A 25531-nucleotide genomic window follows, 5' to 3' on the forward strand; every position below is an offset into this window, starting at 1 on the left:
GTCCTGCTTAATATCTTTATCCACTATCTGGACGAGAGGATCCAGTGCACCCTCACTAAGTTTGCAGATGATACCAAGTTGGACAGCAGTGTTGATCTGCTTGAGGGCAGGAAGGCTCTGCAGAGGGATCTGGACAGGCTGGACCCAATGGGCCGAGACCAGTTGTATGAAGTTCAACAAGGCTCAGTGCCAGGTCCTGCACTTGGGTCACACCAACCCCACGCAGCACTGCAGGCTTGGGGAAGAGCAGCTGGAAACCCACCTGGTGGGAAAGGGCCTGGGGGTGCTGGTTGACAGCCAGCTGAACATGAGCCAGCAGTGTGCCCAGGTGGCCAAGAAGGCCAACAGCATCCTGGCTTGTGTCAGAAACAGTGTGGCCAGCAGGGCCAGGGCAGTGATTGTCCCCCTGCACTCAGCACTGGTGGGGCTGTGCCTTGAATCCTGTGTTCAGGTTTGGGCCCCTCACTGCAGGAGGGACACTGAGGTGCTGGAGCATGTCCAGAGACGGGCAACGGAGCTGGTGAAGGGTCTGGAGCAGCTGAGAGAACTGGGCTTGTTTACCCTGGAGAAAAGGAGGCAGAGGGGACCTTACCGCTCTCTGGAACTACCTGAAAGGAGGCTGTAGTGAGGTAAGTGTCAGCCTCTTCCTTCAAGTAACTGATGATAAGACAAGGAATTAGCCTCAAGTTGCACCATGGTAAGTTTTGATTGGATATTAGGAAAAGGGTCTTCACTGAAAGGATGTTGAAACGTTGGAACAGGCTGCTCAGGGATCTTGTGGAGTCACCATCCCTAGAGGTATTTAAAAGACATGTAGATGTGGCACTTAGGGGCACATGGTTTAGTGATGGACTTGATTAATGTTGGACTCAATGATCTTAAAGGTCTTTTTCAACCTAAATGATTCTACAGTTCTGTGACTCTATGAGTTTAGCAGCTGTTTAGGGCTTGGTTCAAGTCCTGCTGAAGTAAGAGTAACTGAAAGAAACTGAAATGAAATAAATGTCCTATTAATATTTTTTGTAATCTCAATATAAAAACACTAGGCATTTGAGGATGAAATTCATAGTATGTTGCATTATGCCTATCAATTGAGCATTAGGGAGTCATCCTCATTGATATATGCTTCGTGTACTTTTGGGAGAAGTTGTCCCAGTATGGTTCATAGAACAAGGTAGGATAGATTTTTAAGAATTTTATGTTATTTCATTACTTGGAATAGTAGTGTTGTTACTCAAGTCACCTGTGTATTCCATTCAAAAGTAGAAAATCTGAGAAATGATGGGTAGAGCAGGCTATGTTCCAGAAGGACAGATGGAAACTGGAAGAACTAGGAAGAAATGTGTATGATTTACAGAAGACTGTAGAGAACTTTTTGGAAAAAAATTAACATAAAATCTGTTCCATTCTGCGGTATTTTATTCCTGGGAATACAAATCACTTTCCAGTTGGCTTTTACCTTTCACTTTCTTTTCCCCTCTTATACTGAGTAATGTTGTTGTATGGTTCTCAGCCAAAACAGGAGCAAAGGGCTAGTGGGAAATTGTTCCCTGTTTCAGGCATGTGCTACATGTGTGTCCCTGAAACAGGCAGCATTTCCAATTCAAGCAATTATCCTTGATGTGGAACATCCTGCTAATGGTCAGGCCTAACCAAAGATCAGAAATACATGAGGTTTTGATGGAATTCTGTTTTGGAGAGTGTAGAGGCAGAAAAATTTGTATAAAATGCAAGTTAACAAAATCACATGCCTCTTCCAAGGCTGCCATTCTGTGTGAAAAAGGAAGAGACGATGCTTTGCTTCATATATCCAATCAATCAGTAAAAAAGTATGCATAATAAAAGCCTGTTGTCATTAGTATTTGATCTCTGAATTTTCTTTGGAAGAAAAGCTAGTTTAAGAAAAAACTTTACGAAAGTGAAAGATTGAAAAAGAGAGTGTGCAAAGAAAAAGAACAAACCCCAGTTTGATCTAATTGCCTTCCTTGAAATCTAGTTGCTAGCATTTGATGATTTGTACTTAAAAAAAATACCCACTTCCCATAGCAAAACTGTTTAAAACAGACCTGCTAATTTTCTCTGCTTTTCCTGTTATTGACGTGTGGTGGATGCTTACTTTTCTAATAAATTTTTACTGCATGTTTAAAAAAATTATTTCTACATCTTATGGCAGCATGTACAGCAGTAACCTTTTCTTCACCTTCTGTTTTAGTTATGATCTTGTTCTATCCATCTTGCAATACCTGCCCCAAAGAGTGTATACATTTTTTGTGCTAATTAAGGTATTTACTTTTCTAGGTATATATGTAGCTATATTTTATATATATATGTGTGTGTGTGTGTGTGTGTGTACATATCTGTATGCGGAAAGGAGCTGTCTCAAAAAGCATTGAGAAAACTGTCAGGCAACTTTTTTGAATTGTACAATGCCAGAAAGCAATGCATAGCATTTGGCTCTTTCATTAAAGTGTCTATATACTGTTCCTTCTTTTCGACGTCCATGGAGATGCATATATAAAAGTGCTAAGTGGGAAATTGTGTACTCTCCCTGCTAGTGTTTATCTTTATTTACATGACCAGCTTTAGTAATATGGGAAATTATTATTTTTATTTCTGTTATAAAACAATATCATGAAGCAGATTTTACTTGAAGAGTAATAAACACTTATGTTTATGATCAATAGACTCTGACTTTATTAATGAATGCTCTTTCTGCTGGTGCTTTCCATAGTGAAGTTTTTTGGTCTCTGCTAGCAACACTATTTTCACCAAGATTTACCTTCTAACTCTCCAATAAATATTTGTACTTGGTTAGCTCCCTACAATACTTCTGTATTACTCATTTTTTACCTTACTGTGTGACTTTAAAAATAATTTTGTTACAGTCTCCTTGGCATCTAGGTATGATAGCATATTGTCTTTTAATTCTAAATATGTGTTTATAAAAGTATTTTTGCTAACGTGTAATGTAACTATTCCTTTGGAAAACCACAGGCATTTGGAACCAATAACCCTAAATAAACCAACAGCCCTTACCCCTTACATGTTTATCTTTAGACGTGTTCGTCTAGGTTTTTCGTCTAAGAGATTATGTACGGTATTTGTGTGCAAGAGATTTTATGACTAGATACATCCTGAGCAGCAGCTATAATTCTTGAATGCTTAGCACCTGAAGCAATTTATGGACCTCTATTGTGTACAGTGGAAATGGAATAAAAACTGGCACTTGTTTCTAGGCAAAGTGTGCCTACCAACATAGCACTTAAAATGTAACTTGCAAAGATCTGGCAGATTAACTAGTAAGAATGCTAAATTGCTTCCAATGCAGTTTGACTGTGATGTAGTTCTAAAATGAATATAAACTTCTTTCTCTAACCAATAATTCATGCCTACAATATGTAAACCCTGCTGCTTCTGTAGGCTGTCAGCTCCATGTGGGAAAAAAAAGCCAACATTTTTGGGGGCTTTTTACTAGGATGTACTAAGCATATCTATAGACCATTGATTTCAGTAGGAATTAAAAAAAATTACAATTGCTTTGTAATGCATGCAATTTGGCTTCTGAAAATTAGCACCTGCATTCAAAGGATATGACACTGGGAGGGGTGCGGATGTAGAAAAAGAATTTAGCTAACATTTTGAGTAGGTTCAGTGTTTGCTTCTGCTCTGTTCCATGCTGTGGACGCTGAAATGAACAAGAAAGGATTATAGGTTTTGAGGATCTGGAGGGGTCTCAGGAAGACATCCTTCAGGGTATTCCTGAAACTACACAAACAAACCAGCAAGTAATCAGTCATTCTAGATGGGAGAAAAGTGTATTTGCATTGGGAGAAAAGTGTATTTGCATGGGAGAATATTGTATATGCATTTGTGTGGGCTGTATAGAAGAAATCAGAAACTGTGATAATTTATATGTTCTGTTTGTCTGATCTTAAAGCCTTTTCAAGAGTTAAAAAAATATCCACTGTGTAATTGGGATTAAACCAAGCAGTGATCATAATGAATTCATTAAGCTACACCTTTTTCAAAAGCGTCACACTTTATTGCAGATACCTTTACTTCAAAATGTTTGTAACAGAGAATGTTTGACTAATCTACATTCAATTAAAGAATAAGACTTCCTGTATTCCACTATGATCTAACTTGGTTTTCTCTTGTGGACTGCTATACTATAGGTATCTACCAAAGATCCCTGTTGTATAAATTTTGTAGCTTTGTAGCTTTGATTTGCAACTGTAATATAAATGAGATTCTGCTTTGCTTAATGATTGTCATTCAGACATTCTTTGTAGTGAACATGAATTTGAACTAATGGCAAGAAAATTAAACATTTCTTCTATTGATTTGTTAATTCTTATTATTATAAAGGCATTTCCTTTAGGGAAATTACATTCTATTCAGGAATTTCTTCTGCAAGGCCAGAATTGATTCTAAATGTGATCACATCTCATCCTTTTGACTGACAATGTTAACACTTTCTGGCAAGATATTTTTTTATACTTTTTTTTTTCTTTTTGTTTGCATTTTCCTCTCCATGTCACTGCTTTCTTTCTCCTTTCACTCCCTTCTCCATTTTGAGTATATGTTTTAAAAACTGTCTATATTTTCTCACCTTTGCTTGTCATTTTCCGTCCTTTGCTTGTTCTGAATCCTTGCTGTAGTCCTGCGGTTTTGTTCCCTGTGGTCCATATTGTAGCCCAGACCTTTCTACTCATCTGTGCCTCCTTTTTCTTTCCTTAGTTTCTTTGTTCACTCCAACAGACTTTTTCATTTCTACTTCGTTTGCTTCCAGGTTCCCTACACATGTTGTATTTAATACTGTCCTCTGCCTACCCCTAAAGCCATAGTTCTTATGCACTTAAAGCAATTCAGACGTTTTTACCCATTTCCTATCCCTTCTGCTCCTCTCCAATACTATGTGATCCCCTTTCAACTTATACTTTTATCTTCCACCACCCCACCCCACCCCCCGCCCTGGGGAGTATTGATTAAGGATATTTACTTAAGGAGAAATATGTTCCTCTTAGATTTTAATATTTTAAGTACCATTTGCAAAGTAGTTGTGTTGATCGGTCATTCACTTACATTTGTTGGTCTAAGCTATCGTTAGTCTTACACTTACCCATATTCATAGGTTTCAGAGTGTTGGCATGAATTTGTTGACCTTGTCTAATCTATCTGTCAAACTGATCTACTTCTTAGAACAACTAACATGCCCATAAGAACCAGACATTATTAATGTCTGTGATAATTGATTTTCCACAGAGTATGAAAGCTAGCTAGGGTTACACATTGGAAAAACTTTGTGAAACAAAGCTATGCTACCAAAAGGCAGAACAGGGGAATATGGAGATGTTTTTGTCTTTCAAGGCACTATTTTAACAATGATTAATTGCATTATTCTTATATTCTGTGAATCTAGTAGGTTCTTTTTACAAGTTAGTTATTTTCTTTTTGTCTTTTCTTAAATTCTGTTAATAACCATTTAATTCTCTGACTAGCCAAGGTCTTGCTGTAACTAGATGGGTTTGTGATTATGTCATGCTTGAAAAGGCATGAATAACCAGCATGAACAGAGGAATTATGAGTGCAATACACGTTGTGTTAGAGCTCCTATTAGTGTGTCTGAGTTAGAAGCAGAAATGCCTTGTTTTTATCTTTGATTGCTGAACTTTCCTTATTGGCTTCTTTTCATTTTTCTAGACTTTCCACCCCCATCCTCCCCCTCAAAATGATTCTAAAGTGTACAAGTAAGAGAAGACCTAGGGGAAAAAAAAAACCAAAACCAAAAAACTTTTCTGTTATCAAGCCAGCTTGGTGAAACTTCTTTAACTGACTCCTTTTTTTCTATTGTCTCCTTTAAAAGGTTCATCATCTTTGTCTCAGATTCAGACTTAGAAGAACAATAAGAGTCTTGTTTACTGAATTCCTAATTTATAGGAGGGGGGGTTTGCTCTTCTTTTTTGGTTTCTTGCCACCAAAGTTCTTCAGAAATTTTTCTTTTGAAAGCTGACAGAGAATCTGTCTTTTGCCTGTCTGTGTGAAAGATTCGTTAACAAAAGCTAACCAACAGCCTTTGTTAGAGCATCCTTCCTTTCTGCTGCTGTGATTGAGCTTTTGAAGATCCCCTGATCATTTCATTAGATGAGAGGACTTCCGTGTCATAAAGCAGAATGATTAGACTTGGGATTGAAACCAGACATGTGAAAAATCAATGTGAGTTTTGCCATTGACTTCAGCAGCCCAGTCTCTTCTGTTTCCTTCTTTGCTTACAGGATTCATTCTGTATGTTGTCTTCCATTCCTTCCCAGCTACCTAATCTAAGAAGGAAGTGCACAGTGCAAAATGTAGGGACAAGACCACTGATTGACATGACCTGAGTGTAAAGACAGAGCCTGTATCACTCTGCCACATGAACACCTTGGGAACATTAGCTAAACTCACTTGTCTTACATGTTTTCCAGTATGTTTTATTCCCTATCTGTAAAGCATGGGTGATTTTTTATTCCCCATGATTTTTGGACATTGTGAATGTAAATGTCTACAAAACACCTAGTAGTAGATTATGTGGCAGTGGAAATATATAAATACCTGAAATTAAAATAATTCAGGACTTCACCTGAAATTATTTGAGAACTTTGAGATTTATTTCGCCCTCTGCTTCATACTTCATCAGGAATGGAAAATGTTGTTCAATTGTTTGGATTGATTTATTTTTTTCCCTAAATTCATTACTTAATCAGTGCTAAATTTAAATGTACATCAAAGAGAATAACATAAAGGGGCTGATTAGTTCAATTATACCACCCACACCTAGAAATAATCTTATTACACTAGGAATCTGAAACAATGTTTTAAAATCAAAGAAAACAATCTGTTCACCTTTTATCCATTATGTTCTTCTAGTTTCAGATATTTCTGTGATTTATTTCAAACTAAGGAATAAAAATAGCATTCATTTCAGTTTGCCATGAATTGCAGTCTCTGGTATTTTAAAAATGTATAATACTGTGCTGATTACTCTTTGTTTAAAAGGATGGTAATCTGTGCGTACTATCGCAGTTGGAGGCCTGCGATAGTTCCCACCTGCCAGCTATTTTCTCACTGTATCTCTGGGCAAGTAGTTTTTCATTTTGCTTTTTAAGTTATCTGACATAAAGAATAAATAATATAATAATGCCTACTCTGCAAAAGCTGTGCATTACTTTGCCTGCCCCTACATTGTTTGACCATGCCTTTTACAGAAAGGTCTGAGCATATTCACCCACTCAATTCTAGCAATGTACCTGACAAACTTAAGTATAGGAGCCTATCCATCTTCCTGAAATGTTTACATTGGTTTCAGACTCTGCTGTGCAGATCTGTGAGGGGCTATGGATTGTATGTAAAGTTTTCACAGAAGGCAACTGAAGAAATCAGGTTCTAATATATATTAGACAAAATAGATGAGTTTTCTGAAAAGGATAACATGTTAGCTGGAAATATATCTGGGGCTCTGTAGTCTGTAAAGCAAGAATAATGTACATCCTGGTATAGACTTTTTTACTCCCAGAAATAAGCAGGCCTACTTGAGATCTGAATCAAACCAACCCACTTGCTGGAGCCACCTCTCCCTCCCTTTGACTATAGACAAGCTTAGGGTGATCCAGCTTTTAACTTAACCAAGGAGCTCAAGTGCATTCTTTTCCATGGGAAGAATTGAAGGGCCTTGTAAGAATTAATAATACTCAGATACCAGGCTAATCTAAAGTGCTTTTGTAATCCTCTCTAAATGTATATCTGCAGAAAAGTAACAGAGTTTTTTTTCTTCATCTCCTCCCTGTCCTTCTCCCTGCCAGTCTCCCTATTTGCAAAGAAGATGCAATGGTTTGCTAAGGAATCCTGTTTTGAATACTTTACTCCTTCACCGATCATCCTGTTACTCCCCTTCCTGAGGTCTCCTGACTGAATCAAGTCACTGGATTTAGAACATTTTCAGAAGCCAGGATGCTATTGATCCAGAGCTGACCTTTTTTGAAGACTGACTGTAGTTGCAATATATTTTAGCCTTCCATCTCTGTTAGGTTAGGGATAAAATTTCCCAAATACCATACAGGATGTTTTGGAAGGTAAAGTCTATTTTAGTTTCAGTAAGAAGCCAGTGCATAACCTGGTAAATTGGCAAGACTGTATTTTGGAGACTGTGATAAAAACGGGGTGCTGCAGGAGGTTTGGCTGGACTGTAGAAACTGTCAACCTGAGGCATGTTCTAGGAAACAGGATCCATCTATATTTTCCTGAACTTTAGATTCTTCTTAAAGCTTATAAAGAACCCCACAGTCTCTGAACAGGTTAAAAGTTCACAAATGTTTATTTTTTCTACAAGCATAGGGAAAAAATTAGAGAGTATTGAGATGATTAATGTTTAAAAAGCAAGGGAAGAAAATCCTAATATGTAGCAGTACAATGGGGGAAGAGTATAGCCAAAATAAATTTCAAGAAGCCTTTATTTAACATTTGGCACTGCTCAAAAGAGTGGATAAATGTGGACACAACTTAATGTGCTCAGAATTATATTTCACTTTTGACCCATGCACTTCATTGGAATGCCAGGGTATGGCCCTCTTATATGTCCTTGGTGGTCAGATATTTTCAAAACTTTCTAAAATGAGATTTTAATGCACCTGTGTCATCCGTCCCTGTGGTCCATCTGTGTCCATCCGTGTTGTCCCCTGTGCCCCTCCCCAATAAAGGGTTATTGAAATTGTATGCAATGCTCAGTTTATTTTTAAATGTTACTGCAAGCTAACACATGCTTGAATACTCTGGTTTTATACAACTCTTCTTTTTGTAATGAGTTTCCCCCTTATACTAACAAAAGTGTTGGGGAGGTTAGTGACTCAATTTCAGGGATTCCCAGCTGGTATTTAACAATTTAAATCTATGCTGTGACAAGCTATGGAACTGTTGTTTCCCATTTATATTTTCTGTGTCAAGTGCACATCTGCATTGTTTTGAAGAGTAAGGAACCTGATTTCCTTCAAGACACAAATCTCAAGGAAACAGTTGATGGTATTTATGAATTTGGCTTAGGGATTCATAAATTACTAGACAACTTCCCTGTTTAATCAAAGGACTGAAAAATATATTTTTTATTTAAATCTGAGGAAACTCATTAACTTTGTTTATGCTTTCTTGTTGAGATGCTGCTGTGCAAAGCACACACACAAAGAATTTATTTTAAACTAAGCTTTTTAACAAAAGCTTTGAAAAAATTGTGCCAAGTACATCCCTTAATTTGCTACATACGTAAAAAGACCATGAAATAAAATTGTCATCCATTCCAATTAAATAACTGTACTTACAATGGTTGTAATTTATGTTTTGTAAAGCATATACACAACTTTGATAACAAATATTAAAAATTAATCTATCATCGATAGATAACACTAAATTTCATTATTTCAGATAAGACAGTACGTCTTCTAGGAGTTGCTTGGTTTGAAAAAAGTCCTTGGATCACCAGTCTGTCATTCCTCAAGCATGGTTACTGAGTAATGATGAGTTTTCATGATACTACTAAATTTCACTGAAGTGTAGTCAATTTGGGAGGCTCGTAGTTGTTTTATGAATGTGTCCCCTTCTCTCCCCGTCAGCTCACTATTCGAAGGAGATGTAGCATGAACTTATTAACTTCTGACTCAATGGTGGCTGTATGGTCATCAAAGAGGCTTTGTGCAGTGAGTTGGCTTGAACTGGGCATAGGTTCTCCTGTGTGCAGCTCGTGTACAGATTGTGCCAGGCTTGTCATTTTGACCTTTTGGGCATTGGGTTTACCATGCTGTTGCTGTAAATAATATCTAGGGCTTATTTTTGTACTCTCTGGAGCTGTCTTACCTAGCTGACTTGTTTCATGTAATATTTATGTACTGGCATGTTTACTGTGAGCTTGTTTGAGCACTGCTAACCAGCAAATTGTAGAAGGTCTGGGGTTTTTTGGAGAAGGCTACAGAGAATTATAACCTGTGCTAGAGTTTGTTACGTATCGCAGTAAGAAAGGCACTCCGACTCCATAAGGTATTGTTTAAGATACCTTTTACTGGAAATTACACAAGAAGGAAGAAGGGGACAGCACAGATAATCTTATGTCTCTTCAGAGGCTGACAACATTCAGTTGTGCAGCATCAGATGGACCTCTAATCAGGGCACAGCAGGCTGCCTGGATCCTCTCTGTGCTGAGGTTCACCAGCGTTACAGCCTTCAGACCTCTTACAGGATTTTCGTAGAAGTGACACTGTGGGTCATTTTGACTGTCAAGCAAAAGGATGTTCACAGGAGAATTTTAAGACACTCAGGCGGCACACTGGCCAGGCACTGCGGGTGAGCCTGGCCACATATTTCCTATGTGGCAAATCGAATGTTGCTACTGCTAATCTGGGCTCACCCTGTCCTGAAAGTAAAGTTCATGGCATCAGTCTGTGCTCTATTTAGTCTGCAGTACCAGCTGCACTCATTTTGAATGTGTAATGTGTATAACATAATTTTACCCCTAAATAACTTTCTGGTTATTTTTTTTTTCCATTGAGCTGATACACTGGTAACTTTTGAAGTTAGTTTATACTTAACTGGATATATTTTAGCCATATGATCTTTAGCTAACTCTTCAGTTTAGTAACTAAGCTTTTAAGGTTTAGCTACAAATGTCCCATTAATGCTCTCTTCCTTCAGTACCCAGTGATAAACTAAAAGCAGCACTTCCCACAAAATGTCTTCTAGGATCGAGGGTTTAGAAACCCTGACCTCATTGCAGTGAGTGCTTGCTGATGTTACATGGACAATTCCCTCAGCAGGCGGTTTGCACTCTCTGCGACAGCTCTGTCTTGAAGAAATGTGAGGAGCACCGGGGCAGCCCCAGCCATCAGCCCTGGGCACCTCCCTGAGGATGAGCTGGATGCGGGCCCGACGGTGGGCCCGGCTCAGGGGGCACATGGCCCGGCGGGGCAGGGCTGCGGGGAGCTGGGGTGGGGGGACATGGCCAGGTGGGGCAGGGCTGCGGGGAGCTGGAGACCGGGGCCTGCTGCAGTATTGACAGGGCAGGGGTCTGACAGGCCAGGTGACTGACATGGGGACCTGGGCCATGGGCAGGGTGGAGGCAGCCCTGGGAGGCTGGGCATGGACAGGGAGGGCTGCTGGTGCCCTCAGGGCCCTGTCAGGCTCACAAAACTGCTGAAGGAAATAAAAACATTGCAGGGGAGGAGAACCCAGAGGCTTTTACTGTATGCATGGTTACCAATGCTTGACCAGAGCAGACTCTCAAAGCTCTACAGGACACTGGAAAGGGAAGCATGGCATTTGACTAGGTGAATAGAGGCAATATCCGTAGCACCACCACCTGGCTGCAGCTCTGTAGACCAGCACATTGGCACTGCTGGCAGAGGGGATAGCAGGGAATTTTTGAACGAAACAGGATTTAACTGGAAACCTTACTTTTGTTGAATCCAAAAGGAAAAAGCTTCCCCCAAAGTGCTTTTCAAAGAGCTTTGTGAAAGAGCTTTTCTCAAATGATAACCACCAAATGTTAGATTTTCAGGTCACCACCATCGATATCTGAGACCAGAAGCATTAGGAGTCCTTTGTCTTTGGGACTAACATCCACAGATGGAAACCTTGAGAGCTCCTATCCAAACACAGCTTCCAAGGTTTCCAGACTTATTGGCAGACAGCTGAAGAGGTGAAACTGTGGACGTCCACAGGTTTTCATGGGCTCCTTTCCCATGCCCATGGGAGTCTAGAAGTCCTTTGATGGTTTGACTTAAATGAAGCAGCTGTGGGGCAGGCCTTTGGAGGGTACAGTTGTTAAGAAAATTATATGCTGCTTTTTTTGAAAATAAAAACCCTGCAGCATTTGTGGGTCTTTTTGAGATAGTGGTGGTGAAGTCAAGCGTCAACTCACAGGCAGTCAGGAATTGTCCTTCAGTCACTTTTGGAGCATCACTTTTGGGCTTATGGAGCCCAAAGGTCATGTGCAACCACAAACCATGGAAGGAGCCAGCGAAGGGTATCTGGGGCAGCATTTGCTAGTGAACCCAGAGCATACACCAAACTGGCTGAGACTCAGGAAACAGGGTTGTGCTGGTTTTGGCTGGGAGAGTTAATTTTCTTCATAGTAGCTGGTACAGGCGATGTTTTGATTCTTAATGAAAACAGTGTTGATAATGCAGAGATGTTTTTGTTACTGCAAAGCAGCACTTGCGCAGCATTTAGGCCTTTTCTGCTCCTCACCCCACCCCTCCAGTGAGCAGGCTGTGGGCGACAAGGAGCTGGGAGGGGACACAGCCAGGACAACTGGTCCCAACTGACCCAAGGGGTATCCCATACCATATAATGTCATGCTCTGCATATAAAGCTGGGGGAAGAAGGAGGAGGAGGGCATGTTTGGAGTGATGGGATTTGTCTTCCCAAGTAACTTACATGTGATGGAGTCCGGCTTTACTGGAGGTGGCTGAACCTCTGATGGGAAGTGCTGAATGAATTCCTTGTTTTGCTTTGCTTGCATGCGCAGCTTTTGCTTTAGCTATTAAAATGCCTTTATCTCAACCTACGGGTCTTCTCACTTTTACCCTTCCTATTCTCTTGCCCACTCCTACACAGGGGGAGCGAGTGAGTGGCTGTGTGGGGCTGATCTGCCAGCTGGGGTTAACCATGACAGTCCTAACAACAGCCATTTCAGCTCTTGAGCATAGTAATATAAACATGAACTCACTGGGTTTGTAAATCATTCTTTTCCACAAGAAAAGTTTTTAGAGTGTCTACAAGTTTTGTTGTCTACATACATAGCTAAATATGTGAAGCTTTGTATTTTTTTCCTTCTCTGCAAGTTATTTCATGAAAAGGAATTGTTCATGTCTCAGCTATAATTTTGTTTGATGTGTGCAGTATCTGTACACAAGTCTGCATTGGAAAAGCAACATATTGAAAAGCGGCCTTCTAGAGAAGCCAAGGAATACTTGCTCTGTGTATTAAAAGATCTTCCTACTTAAAAGTTGATTATTTTTGTTCTTCAAAAAAATGAGAAACCATTTGGTTAAAAATAAGTAAGGAATCTTTCACAGAACCACTGAATTATTAATGGAAACCTTGAGTCTAGACTGTTTTGATGGATAAAACTAATTTCTCTCTGTCTCCCTGAGATATTTATATCATCTGTCTAAACAGCATGAATCACATTTAAAATTATATCAACTTGTGCCACCTCAGGGGTAACAAACTGGAGCTGATTCAACTGAGTGTTGCTTTCCTTGATTTTAATTATTCACGGTATCTAATTGATTTTTATTACAACTGACTTTGTTCACTTTACAGGGAATTTGAATTCATAGCCAAGGGGGGGAGAAAGGAAATGCTACTAATTACCGGTATAATTTCTTTCCTTATATTTTGTACCTTTTTAATACAGGTAGAGGAAAAATGCATATTGTCTTTGATTTTTAAAGTATGTGTATGTACATAGACACAAACTTATTTATACTAATTACACATATGCAGTAATAAAACATGCAGTTTTTTACATATATAAATGTGGGGCTTATGTACTCTTCATGTAAGAGACTTCAGCTATGAAAAAAAATTTGGCCTCAGAGTACTGTCTATTACATAAAAGTGCTAAAACCTTGTGTTGCAAGTGGAAAGAATGAAAACATGAAATTTTCATGTCTTGCACATTATTTTTTCTAAATATTAACCCAAAAAAGATTTCAGAATTTGCCATGAGATGAACTTCCAAAACAATGTTTTAAGTCAACTCAAACCTTTTGATTTTAAAAAAGAAATATTCCATATTATACAATTTTCATTTGTTTGCTGAAAAGCTTGGTTTCTAATGCCTTCTTTGGAGTTTAAGCAGAAGCAGGATGGAGGTGTAGAAAGGGCTACACAACCATAATACCTGATACACAAAGTTGTGTGCAGAGAAATTTTAAGAGCACGGGAGACAATCTCACCTACATCTGTTTCTTGCTGTGACTGATCTTCAGTACTTCATAGAACACTGAGAGAGAAAAAAAATTTAAAAAATTAAGGTGATGGACCATGTAACAGAGTAAAAGTCCTCCCTGACCTCTTTCAGAAATTGTTGTTCTGAAGTTCTGAAATACAGAATTAGTGTGTATTAAAACCAACCTATGACCAGTATGTGTCATTAAAGTCTTTTATAAGCATTTCTGTAATTTAAATTCTAGTCTTGGCAGTGGAATTGCAATTGACAGTAAATGTAGTTTTAAATTTCAAGACTAAGTAAAATCATGTATGATGACTTCTTTAGATAGAGGAAGATAACTGTAGTTTCAGCAGTGAAGAGTATTTCTTTTATTCCCCTCCCACCCCCCCCCACCCCCCAACTTAAAGAAATTAAGTAAAAATTTTAATTCTTTAAACACGGTCTGATGTTTTTATCTTCCTGAAATAGTTTTCTATCAATATTCTTTAATTAGTTTTAATGTCTATAATACCTTCTGGGGGCCACATTTTGATTTTTTTTTAATTTCAGTTTAATTTTTTAGTCTATTTCCATTTCTAAAGATACTGATTTTAATGCATTGTTTGATCTGATCCATACTTTCTTATTTCTGTTAGTGAAATAACAATTTGTATCCAATGAGACCACATTACTTACAGATCATGTATGATGCTTACACAAACTTTGTTTTCTTAAATTCTGCAAATCTCCAAATTTTGTGACTACTTTAAAATAAACTCATTCGCTTTACTTTAGAATCAAACTCAGGATATGTTTAGAAGATTTTGAAACTATGTTATTCACATTGACTCAAGTGATGCAGAATGCGCCAAAGTATTAAGTTCCTTAGGTCAACATGAAACAAAAGAGGTTATTGCCTGAAGTAGTATTGCAGAGCATGTATAACAGAAATATCCATTACACTTAGTTGATTTATAACCTGAAAATTAGATAACATCAGTAGTCACACCCACCACTGGCATATTTTTTTACATTTTAATGTGGGTTCTGATTGATTTTTTCTCTTTAGAACACTATTGAGTATTTGTTTACTAAAACATGTGGTAAACAATCCCTGCAACATGTAGCACAAGTGCAATAGGATTTTGGGGGGGTGTGTGGGGGTGTGTGTGTGTGTGTTTTGGTTTGGTTTTGGTGTTGGTTTTTTTTTTGCTTTATCTACTAGAGGGCTTTTCCTTAAGAAGTATATACAGGAGTTTGGCTTGTTTTTATCCATACCTCTGTTTGAGTTATGATTTAACACCATGTGATGGTTTTGTTGTTAAAGTCCATCCAGTAATAACTAAATCACGATTATTTGTCACCACTTCTTGTTTTAATTCTGAAAATCCATTTCAGATGGACTTAGAGGAGTGGGAGAATCCAGTCACTGAAGAGTGCTGAGAGACAAACCATGTAATAGATCCTGTGTGCTCTTGTCACAGTGACTCAGTCACTCTCTCAAGATGCCTAAATGCTAGTGCTGAATGTTTGTATCTGTTGTTCTGGGATACTTCAAGGTCTGGATACTCTAAATAAACACAGAGAAATGGGCTTAATGTAAGAACATCTAAGTTGGTTTTTTTTTTAGTTTTTAATAACCTTTTGAGAAATAAATAAGATTAAGTTTCTTTTCCTCCCTAAAGGCCTCTGGACTTACTCTGTTGCTTTGAAAATCTCTGATGCAGTTCTTATTAGGGCTGTGTTTTGTTGATAAAGGGGCTTCAGTGGCAAATTTAGCTGGAAATGTTCTACTACCATTAAGCAGCTGTTTTCTCTCAAATTCCCCCCCCCCCCCTTTTTTTTTTTTGAGGTCTTTCTAAATTCAGAACTGTCCCTTTAAACAATCTCTAGTTTAGCCTCATAGTATCAGCATAGAGAGAGAAGGAAGTAATTGTGATGTGAAGGAAGAGCCAGTATTTTTGTGAAAACCCCAGCATTGCTGAACCTAATTTCAGTAGGGACAAAATCCCTAGGGTATGCTATAGGCTCTAGATGTCTGGCTTTCATCGGAAGTAACACAGCATAAACAACCAAGTCTCCAACCTTAAAGAGAGATTCATTTCAAGCATACTGACATAGAAAAAAAGGTAATAATACCAACTTTTCAGAAACCACAAGTTTTTCAGAAACTGCAACTCCAACAGTTCTGAAAAAGATTCAGAAATATGCTTCAACTAAATGCAAGGCATAGTTATTGCGAATCTCAAATGCAGCTAAACAGAATAGGCCATTTTGCTAATCTTACCCTCGTGTAATCTGAAATACTTTCACTAGCTTTACATTTGTATAATGTAACAGAACCTGCTTCATTAGCTGCAGGAAAGCAAGTCCTGCAGTTGGAAAGAACTATTACAAACATCTTCACTGTGCTGGTCTAGGTTGAAAGGGTAGAACAACGCTTTAATTTTTACTTTCCCCAAATTTTCAACTCTTATAACCCAATTATCCTAGCTAACATCCCAATTTAAAGAGGGAATCCATAATAACGAATTCTTCATATTTCTTCACCTATTTCATGAAGTGTTTTTTAGATTTGAAAAGTACTTCATGAATCACTCAGTGGTTGCTAAAAATGAATAGTAATGAGCCCAATTCAATTATCATACCAGCTGCTGATTTCCTTCTGATGGCTGACTTTATGCTATAGAGAGGAATTCTTATGCTAATTCTCACCTGTCTGTAGCAAATTGATTCCATTCCCATTTTAAAATGAGGACTGCCCTCAGTTGTGTTCTTACATAGAATAATTGGGGTTTAGTTATCAAAAATAAGTGACAGTGAGGACATCTGAGTGTATTTTAATGTCTGGTCAAACAGCCTGGATCTTTGTACTCCAATAAGAGACTTAGTTTGCAGTGAGAGTTACTGTGCTATAACTAATGCTGCACAAACACATTCACAGGTATTTTACCAAAGGCAGTATCTCCAATCGTGTTGACTTAAGGAGCCAAGAATTTTTTAAGAGCTTGGTCCTTTCAGTTTAACAAGCATATGATTATAGTTTCACAATTGCCCCTAGACAGGGAGTGCTCTTTTCACCTTACTGAGAAAAAGGGTGAATGTAATTTCAAAGATACTTTACCTTGTTGGTTTGTGGGTTTTTTTTGGTGTGTGTTTGTTTTTCAAACTAGCTATCCTTCATCATGCATAACATCTGAAAGCTCTCAAACCCCAAGAAATTTGTCCTTACCAAAAATTCTCTGACAAAGTTCATTTTCAGCTTTATAAAGAAGATAATTTGAGCTCATTTCTTGGAGCCTTGGTGTTGTTGTCCTGTGCCAGAGATTATCCAGAAAATGGAAGATCCAAGAGTTGAATGCCGTCACCCTTCTGTCAGTTTGAGCTCTTAACCTCAAGATCAGTCTTTTCTTATTTTTCTTTTCTGCTAAGTGTTTTGAAGGTCTGCATTTTTATGTCCCACCATTGCACAGTAGAAAAGATAATTACAACACATAGACATGCATATATATATTCACGCACGCTCTTAGTAGGTAATAAACCAAGTCATTTGTTTTGACTGTTTGCATTGCCTATGGAATGTTTAACCACTAGGATGTAGCAGAGCTTTCAGCCATAGTGAACATTAGTATGAAACAAAAAAATCAGCCAAAACTGCTATGAAGTGAAGAGAATCTTTTCCAGTGGGAAGCACAGAAATAGGAATAGCACTGCTCAGTGCTACAATTTCTGTAGGCACATAGAGATGGAAGCAATGTTCAAATTCAGTTTCTGGTTTACCCAATAATTACGTAATATAATTGTTTTCATAAAGTGATGGAGTTTAACCTATATTTAAGCTGATATCCTCCTTTTATATTCAAAGTGCTTCAGAATATTTTAAACCTGACATAGGTTATTGTGTAGATCAGTGAAGCAAAAGAAAATAAATGAATGAATCCTTATTTGCATGTATACATGTCTAGTGATACACCAAAGTTCCACCAGTTAAGTGTGTGTATCCTATTCAATCATTGTATGCTTTCCAGTAGTTTAGTGAAGAAAGGCAGCCAACCTCTGAGGACTATTCAGCCTACACAGGACCTGAGTCACTCTGCGGAAGTGCCTGTCTCTCTTGATGGATTACAGCTGGATCACAGTGAAATCAGGCTTCCAAGTTGGTCCTTTGAATACATACAGTTCAGATGTGGATTCAGAACTTTTGTCAGAGATTTTACCTTTATGTCTTTACTCTTGGACATGCAAGAGTATGCAAAGGTATGCAAACATTTAGTAGAAAAATAATTTGTAGAATGCCCTTAGAATCATGAGATGTTTTAGTTCCTAGCCTATTGCAACTTTGCAAGTAACTAAAATTCTTCAGGTGTTTTCCCTGCAAAACTTGACTCATTCTCTGGAGTTTTAGAGACCGAATGGTAATTTTCCAGCATAAATTTGACTCATGACCATTTTACATACGTTGTGTGTAGCATTTCAAATGCAGGTTTACTGCCATTTTTCTGTTCCTACTGATATATCTTCAACGGGTACTGTAGATGAACTGTAGAGGAATTGTAGAGGAATGAAGGCAGGTTAAATAACATTGATAATATACAGCTGTGGGCTGGCTGCAGGGGTGGCAGGTTGGGTGACGTGGATAATGTGCAGCTGTGGCTGGTTCCTGCTAAGTAAATAGCTCTAAGGGGTATGGAAGAGGGGTACTGAATGAAGAGAGACCTGGGAAAAAGCAGAGGGAGGAGAGAGAGAGTGCCCTGGATGTAGGGGAGAGAAGGAGAGGTCCCAGGAAAAGAAGGGTGCCTGGATGAGGAGAGGCTGGCTGGAAGAGGAGCCTGGAGAAGGAAGAATCTGGATGCAGCAGAGACAAGAAGCAGGGTGGACTGGCCTGAGGAGGATGAAGAAACAGCATGGACAGCAGATGAACTTTTGAAACCTTGTGGGGGATTGGTGGCTGTACTGGGGCAAGGTGCGGGAGCTACTTATTGAAGTTATCTGGTATGGGGTGGTAAAAGCCTTGTTGCAGCTGCCTAGTTTTGATAGTGCTGTGACAGGGTACAGCTCAGACTCTTTTCAGCTAAAGACTTAGTCACACTATCTTTCCAGGGCTGACATACGTATACGTACATTCAGGCTATTTTTTCCAGCTAGGGAGGCCATAGCCTATGGCATGCTTTTCTTGCCCCTGGTGTGTGACCCTGTGCTTTGTATTTCTACTTTCAATCCACTTTTATTACTTCAGTCCTTCAGACGGTCAGTCTTCTGTATTTTCCATCTTCACCTTTCTACTGAGGGCTTATGGGTTTGCATCACTGGGAAATGTTAGCGTACTCTGAATTTTTGTATCAGTAAAACACATTTGCTTCCAAAAGCTTCCTTTGAAACACCACCAGTAATCATCTATCCCAATAATATCCCTTTTGGTCCTAATGTTTTTTTCCTTCCCTTAAACCAAGCTGTGATTCTTTTACATTTCTGGAGTACCTTATCCAGATTTTTTTTTCTTCTAAGTGACATGTTATGCAATATATATGATCATATTAACTGGATTTCCTGTGTTCCTTTTCTTAAAATTCTGGTTATCTTATGAAGATAGATGCCAGGTTAATTTGGCATAATGATAGTATTATTTTGGGATAAAGCTGTTATTCATTATATTCCATTTTTCATTACCTCACTGTCTCTAGCTATACAATGTTTCATAATTTGTTTCAAATCCTTGCACATCTTATGAGGTCAGGGCCACTTGTTTTTATGTTGCCTGGATCATGTACATCCCTTTTTCTTAAAGGAAAAAAAGTTAGCTTGCTTATTTTTCAGGTATTTGATTGCCCGCTTGATAGATTCATTAAAAGTCTTTGTTATTAAAGTGGCCTTCCATGCACAAGTATTTTGAGTGGAGATTATGGGGCCTCGCCCTCCTAGTCTAGACACTTCCTTAAAAACAGTTTTATGTCTTTGTTTTGTTCTCATCTTAGATGAGTAATTTTCATTTCCACAGCCTGTATCATTAGCCACACTGCATTTGCCACTGTAGTCAACATCCACATAGTAATTTTATTTTGGACTGTCTGTAAAATATCTTTAGTCTTAACTGCTCTTTGCTGCTTGGTGAAGCCACTCATTTTCCTGTTTTCGTTTTATATGGATGATGAAAGTACATTTTGGTACTTGTAATTATGCAAGATCTGACCCTGCCTAACATTTTCTATTCTCACTTTCTCCTTATATTTTCTGACATCTGACAGTTTTCCTTGCATATTAGTTTCATTTTCCACCCTACAAGGTTTTTGCAGACTCCACATACACTCTCTGAGGTGACTGCTCATCTAGTTGGAAATGGAGCCCTTTGTTATAAAAGGTTTTTCGACGTGTTTGAAGTGGTATGTTTTTCACAGCCCACTGCCGCAAGTCATAATCTTAAACAAATTCTAGCACTTCCTTGAGTCACATTATGTCCCTTATTTTCTGGGTTTTTTTAAAGTTAATTTCTGATTTATTTATGTTTAGCATTTATTCATGTTACAGACATTTAAAACAAAATTGAATGTGTTATCATTTACTCTGAGGTACAGCTTTCCTGACCAACTATTTAGTACGGTCTTGTAGCTCACTCTTATGTGATGTGTCACATCCTCAGATATCTGGGGCTACCCCTTATGGGAAGAATTTATTTTCTGAGAAGTTACAATATCACCTCACAGTTTTCATAGTTCTATTTACTCCTTAGTTAGTATTTTATAATATATAATTTCTGAATAATAAAGACATTTATATACAACAAAAGGGATCCTACACAAACCTTTCTGAAAGGAATCTGAAACCAATTAGAAAGTTTCGTACTCTAATCTTCTTACACCTTATCACATACTTGGTTTGTAGTTCATCATATCACTATTTTTACCATGAGATTGCTACATGTGAATGTGGGAAGTAAACAAGAGGAGAATTGTATGTCAGACTGACTTGTGGATCTACTGCATCATCTGTGTGACAGAGAAGATACAGTGAGTTATACAAGCTATCACAGGCAGTTTTATGGCCTTCTACACTTCAATATAGTCCTCTCACCAAAATTTTTGGTCAGAATATTGCCATTGCTTTACAATTAAAAAAATATTAAATTGGCAAAATTAGGATACTTTAAGGGTGTGATCAAGGTTAAAATCATTCGTATACTCTTAAAAATCATATTAGTTAAGTACCTTACAGTTCCTTTCAGTTGCATGCAAGAGATCTTCCGTTATTTCTCTGTTTAATTCAGCTAATTTCATTTTTTTGTGTTTTCTTGTAAAATAAAGCCAAGAAACTACTCTGTATAACTGCCTTCATGGAAATCTTTTACTCACTTTCTTTAATCAGGCTGTATGAATGATAAGTGAAATTATTTTTGTCCTTCATGCACCGTATGTTAGATTAGTGCATCTCTGAGAGAGTTTAGTGCTGCTGGACCATCAGTACTAACGAGCAGTGGCTTCTGCCTTACTCTGTCATTTAGACATGGGAGTGGGAAAGTCAGTCCTCCTTTTATTAGAGCATCTTTTCTTCTCCACTAGATGTCAAACTGTTAAATCACAAGAGTGCCTAACATGGAGAATGCACAGTCATTGTGATAAGCAATTCCTGAAAGAAAGGGAAAATATAGGCAGATAGTTATGTATTGTCTTTAGGTTTTTTAAGCTACCCTATGGCTTATCACCATTTTCCAGAATGGCTTATGCTGTCACCTGTCAGTGAAACTGAGTAATCACAAGAGGTTTTTTAAATTTATTTTTATTATATATCCTTGTTCTGGTTTTAATTTTTAGTATATATTATATTTTTATTATATATTTTTATCCTACTTTTTTTTTTGTCCTTTACCAACAGAAAGTTATTCAGCAATTTTTAATGTGGTAGCTCCTGTTTTAAAACAAGAAATGACGTGATTATCTCATATATTTTTGAACTTTTTTTTTTTTTCAGCTGTTGAACTGTACCTTGTCTTAGGACCATCTTGGAAGGCAAACAAAATTTTATTGAGCTGCAAAAGATACTCCTTTTTCTCATTAGAATTTTCTATTTACAATAGTTACTTAAATTCCTTTTTATTGGCAGAAGACTGGGTGTGTATTATCAGGCAGTTGACTCTAACTGCAAGCAATAGATGCATTTAAAATAGACTGCAATAAGATTCTATTTTTGAGATTTAGTGATTGGAAGGGAATCTTTTTCTGTCAATCAGATATACAAATGGTATTTATTTTAAAATTGAATATTCTAGTTTGAAAGATTTGCAATTTTTTTCACATTTACTACCTAGAATTGTAAATGAATGCTGAAGAACTAAGTGATGGAAATTTGCACCTGGAATTTAATGGGGAACATGACACTTAATGTACAACATGGTATAAATTGTCAGTTAATCTGCATGTTTGGGTATTTTTCAAGAAAACTATAGAATTTTTAAAAACAAACTTTCATTACTTTTATACTTCATGCTATCAGATATATTACAAATATATACACAAATAGTGCGTATATATATACACACAGAGATATATTACATGTATATTAAAAATTTTAAGCAATGTATTATACAACCAACAGAAGGTTGAATATATATGTCCTAATAGATTGAGCACCTGCATTGGTTCTTTAAGACACTTCACACATGGCAAATAATCGTAAGTAAATATAGTCCCGTGAGTATCAAAATGTACTACGTTGTCAATATTGTGTCAACATTTAAAGACAAAATTCAGTTTTGCAAGCAGGAGCCAAATAGAGTTTAAGTATGTGGGAGAGGGCTGGAGGAACCTGTAGCCAGAGCAGGCTTCAGCAAGAAGGATTTGCACCTCCCAGCAGAGGTAGGAGCTGCAGCTGTTGTTGCATGAGGGAAATACTGCTTGCTGCTGTAGCTGGCCCTCTCCACGTTCCTTTTCATGGGTTGTACCATAATAGCTAATCCTATGTGCATTATATCCTCAGGCTACAGTTTCTAGCAGTTCTTTGCCTACAGCTGGCAAGGAGGTGGATGGAACCTGTGCACTTGGAGTTTTGTTAATAATAATTAACAGTAGACAAATATTGGTATGAGAAAGAGGTGAAAGTAGTAAGAAAGCCCGTTGTTTATACAGGATGTTTTCTGTATTCCTTAAAATAAGAACTCATATATAGACTTACCAAAATTACATACGTTAGATTTCAGTCATAATGATTTCAGATGTCTCCTTATGTTTAAGGGCATATTTATTCACTTCTATTTTTATTGCGTGAGCTACGTTAAGTGAATCTGTTGATCATGTTCATTTAAAACTATAATTGATGGAATCTATTTTAAAAGCTGGATTAGAAAATATCACTTTCTGAATGAAAAAAGGACTTGACACACTCTTTCCTTCCATTGCTAGGCCATGGGAAGTGTGACTGTGGGAAGTGCAAATGTGATGAAGGCTGGTATGGTGAAGCTTGTCAGTATCCAACTACTTGCAATCTTACACGGAAGAAAAGCAATGAAATGTGCAAGAATTCTCAAGATATCATCTGTTCTGGTGCAGGTAAGGTGTCTTTTGTTGCTTTAGAAGGCTTGATGTTCTCCCTGTGTTGAGAATCACTGTAATTTCTTTTCTAATTAGGAATTTTGTAGACTGTTTCAAGAGACTGAGAAATAACTGCATGTATACTAAAATGCTTAATTTTCCTGTAGGCCTGTTCCTGTGTGTATGGTTTGCACTGATTCAGAATGCCTCCTTTAGTACTCTAGTTTATCCATAGCTACTTTAGGTTGATGAAACTGCAGCTGTATCATGTATTTTGTCCACCAAAAGGTTGTGATAATGAGTTTAACACAGGAAGTGATGTCTTTTTTTCTATGTTTGTGCTTTGTTTATAGCATGCAGAAATGTAATTTACAAATATTTTTTCCAGGACATTTATAAGCTGTATAATTTTTTGAGACACTTTTGAGCTGTAACAATCATTATTAAAACAGTTGTGGAAGATCTGCTGAGTCATTTTAAATGGGGTGCTTCCATCTTCACTTTTCTGATTTGGTAACTCTCTTTTCTCTTATCTAATTTTATTACTCATCCTAACTTAAATAGGAAGTCCTTTCCTTAAAAAACTCAGAGGAAAAAGAAACAGCCTTTTAGAACACTTCACTGCAGAATGGTGAAATTTTGAAGGGCATTTCTTACGAGCCAAGGTTTGAGATCAGAAACTGCCTTCCAGTTTTTCCATTACATTGACCTCCAAGTGAGAGAAAGTTTCAAGAACCTCACTTCTGCTCACTGATGCTGGCCTTTAATTTCTTTCTGGATCCATACACTTTCATACAACTAAATTTCTCACAAGGCAGTTGCTGACATGAGCAAAGAACCCAAAGGATTTGTAGGACTTGCTACAGAGAGAGACTAGGATCTCACAAGATATGAAATCAATTTAGCATAAAATTTTAAGCACACAGCATACTGACTAAATGATACGTTTTTTTATGAAACTCATGATTGTTAACAAATGAGACACCTAAATGAGAAATAAGCATAGTTCACTGTGATCAAAGTACTTAAACAAGTACGTTAAGACCTTTTTTCCCTCTTTCTTTTCTTGGCTATAGGTGGCCCCAGTCTGTTTATCACTGAGTCTTCACAGGTAAACCAACATAGCTGAACAACCACTAAAAGTGGCTAAGAGGGGAGTGTTTGTGAGATCAGGAGAAGAATAAATGGGGTAACTTTGATGGGCTGTAGCCATACACAATTTGTCTTGATGAGATTGCCTTTCAGTCTACTGCCAACATTGCCTTTAGGGTCTGAGCTCTGTTTTTCAATTGCCAAGAAAAGATGGGAAGGGACTGCATGAGCTATTGCAAAACCAGTCCTCCACTGTCACACAGCTAACAATTTATTGGAATTGTTTTTATGAACCGATCAAGATCCACTTAAATTTAACTTTTCTGACTCAACTGTTCCTAATAGTTTGTCAGAGCAACTAGGGCATCCTACCTAAACCAAGATTCTCTGTGTGAGCAATTTCCACCTCTAGTCAATGGCAAGAAATAGGCACTTCTGTGATTCACAGTCTGTCTGACCTCTGTAGATGCCCAGTTTGTGAATCAATTTACCTTTTTTTTTTATTTTTTTTCTGTTTGAGAATTACCTGTAAATAAGACAGCTTTCTCAAATTTTTTAATTTGTATTTATTTTTCATGTAACTGTAGCAAATAATTCTAATTCTGTAGGTTATTTATGTTGTATTATCAGTTGTATTGTTATTATCTTATTACATTAGCTCTTGCAAACATTTGTAAATTATACTTTTTTTAGACTGGCCATGTATGTTGCAGAGCCCCATTCTTCTGCTCTTTGTTTGGACTAATATATTTAGTTAAATTTGTACTATACTTGGAATGGTGAAATGTAAAATGGTTTCTGTAAACTAGTTTGTAATATCAGCATTCAAATTATATTTTAGAGGACTTTGTGTCAATAACCATATTTTCTAAAATATATATGGATGTAATGTGAGGCCTATGGGTCTTATGAATTAAGTTCCTTTTTTTTTTTAATCTATACTTGCTGGCATAGTGGCACCAGTGAACGC

General features: G+C 37.6%; 1 protein-coding gene across 1 annotated transcript in view; it reads left to right on the plus strand.

Moving 5' to 3' along the window:
• Window positions 1–25531, plus strand: part of ITGBL1 (integrin subunit beta like 1) — a 149352-nt gene that overhangs the window by 37966 nt on the left and 85855 nt on the right. Inside the window, exon 3 of the mRNA XM_055703166.1 lies at window positions 23341–23487. Coding sequence (XP_055559141.1) covers window positions 23341–23487 — 147 coding nt within the window. The remainder of the gene's footprint in view (window positions 1–23340; window positions 23488–25531) is intronic.

Source organism: Falco cherrug, chromosome 2 (genome assembly GCF_023634085.1).
Source record: "Falco cherrug isolate bFalChe1 chromosome 2, bFalChe1.pri, whole genome shotgun sequence".
In the NCBI taxonomy this organism is placed as follows: Eukaryota; Metazoa; Chordata; class Aves; order Falconiformes; family Falconidae; genus Falco; species Falco cherrug.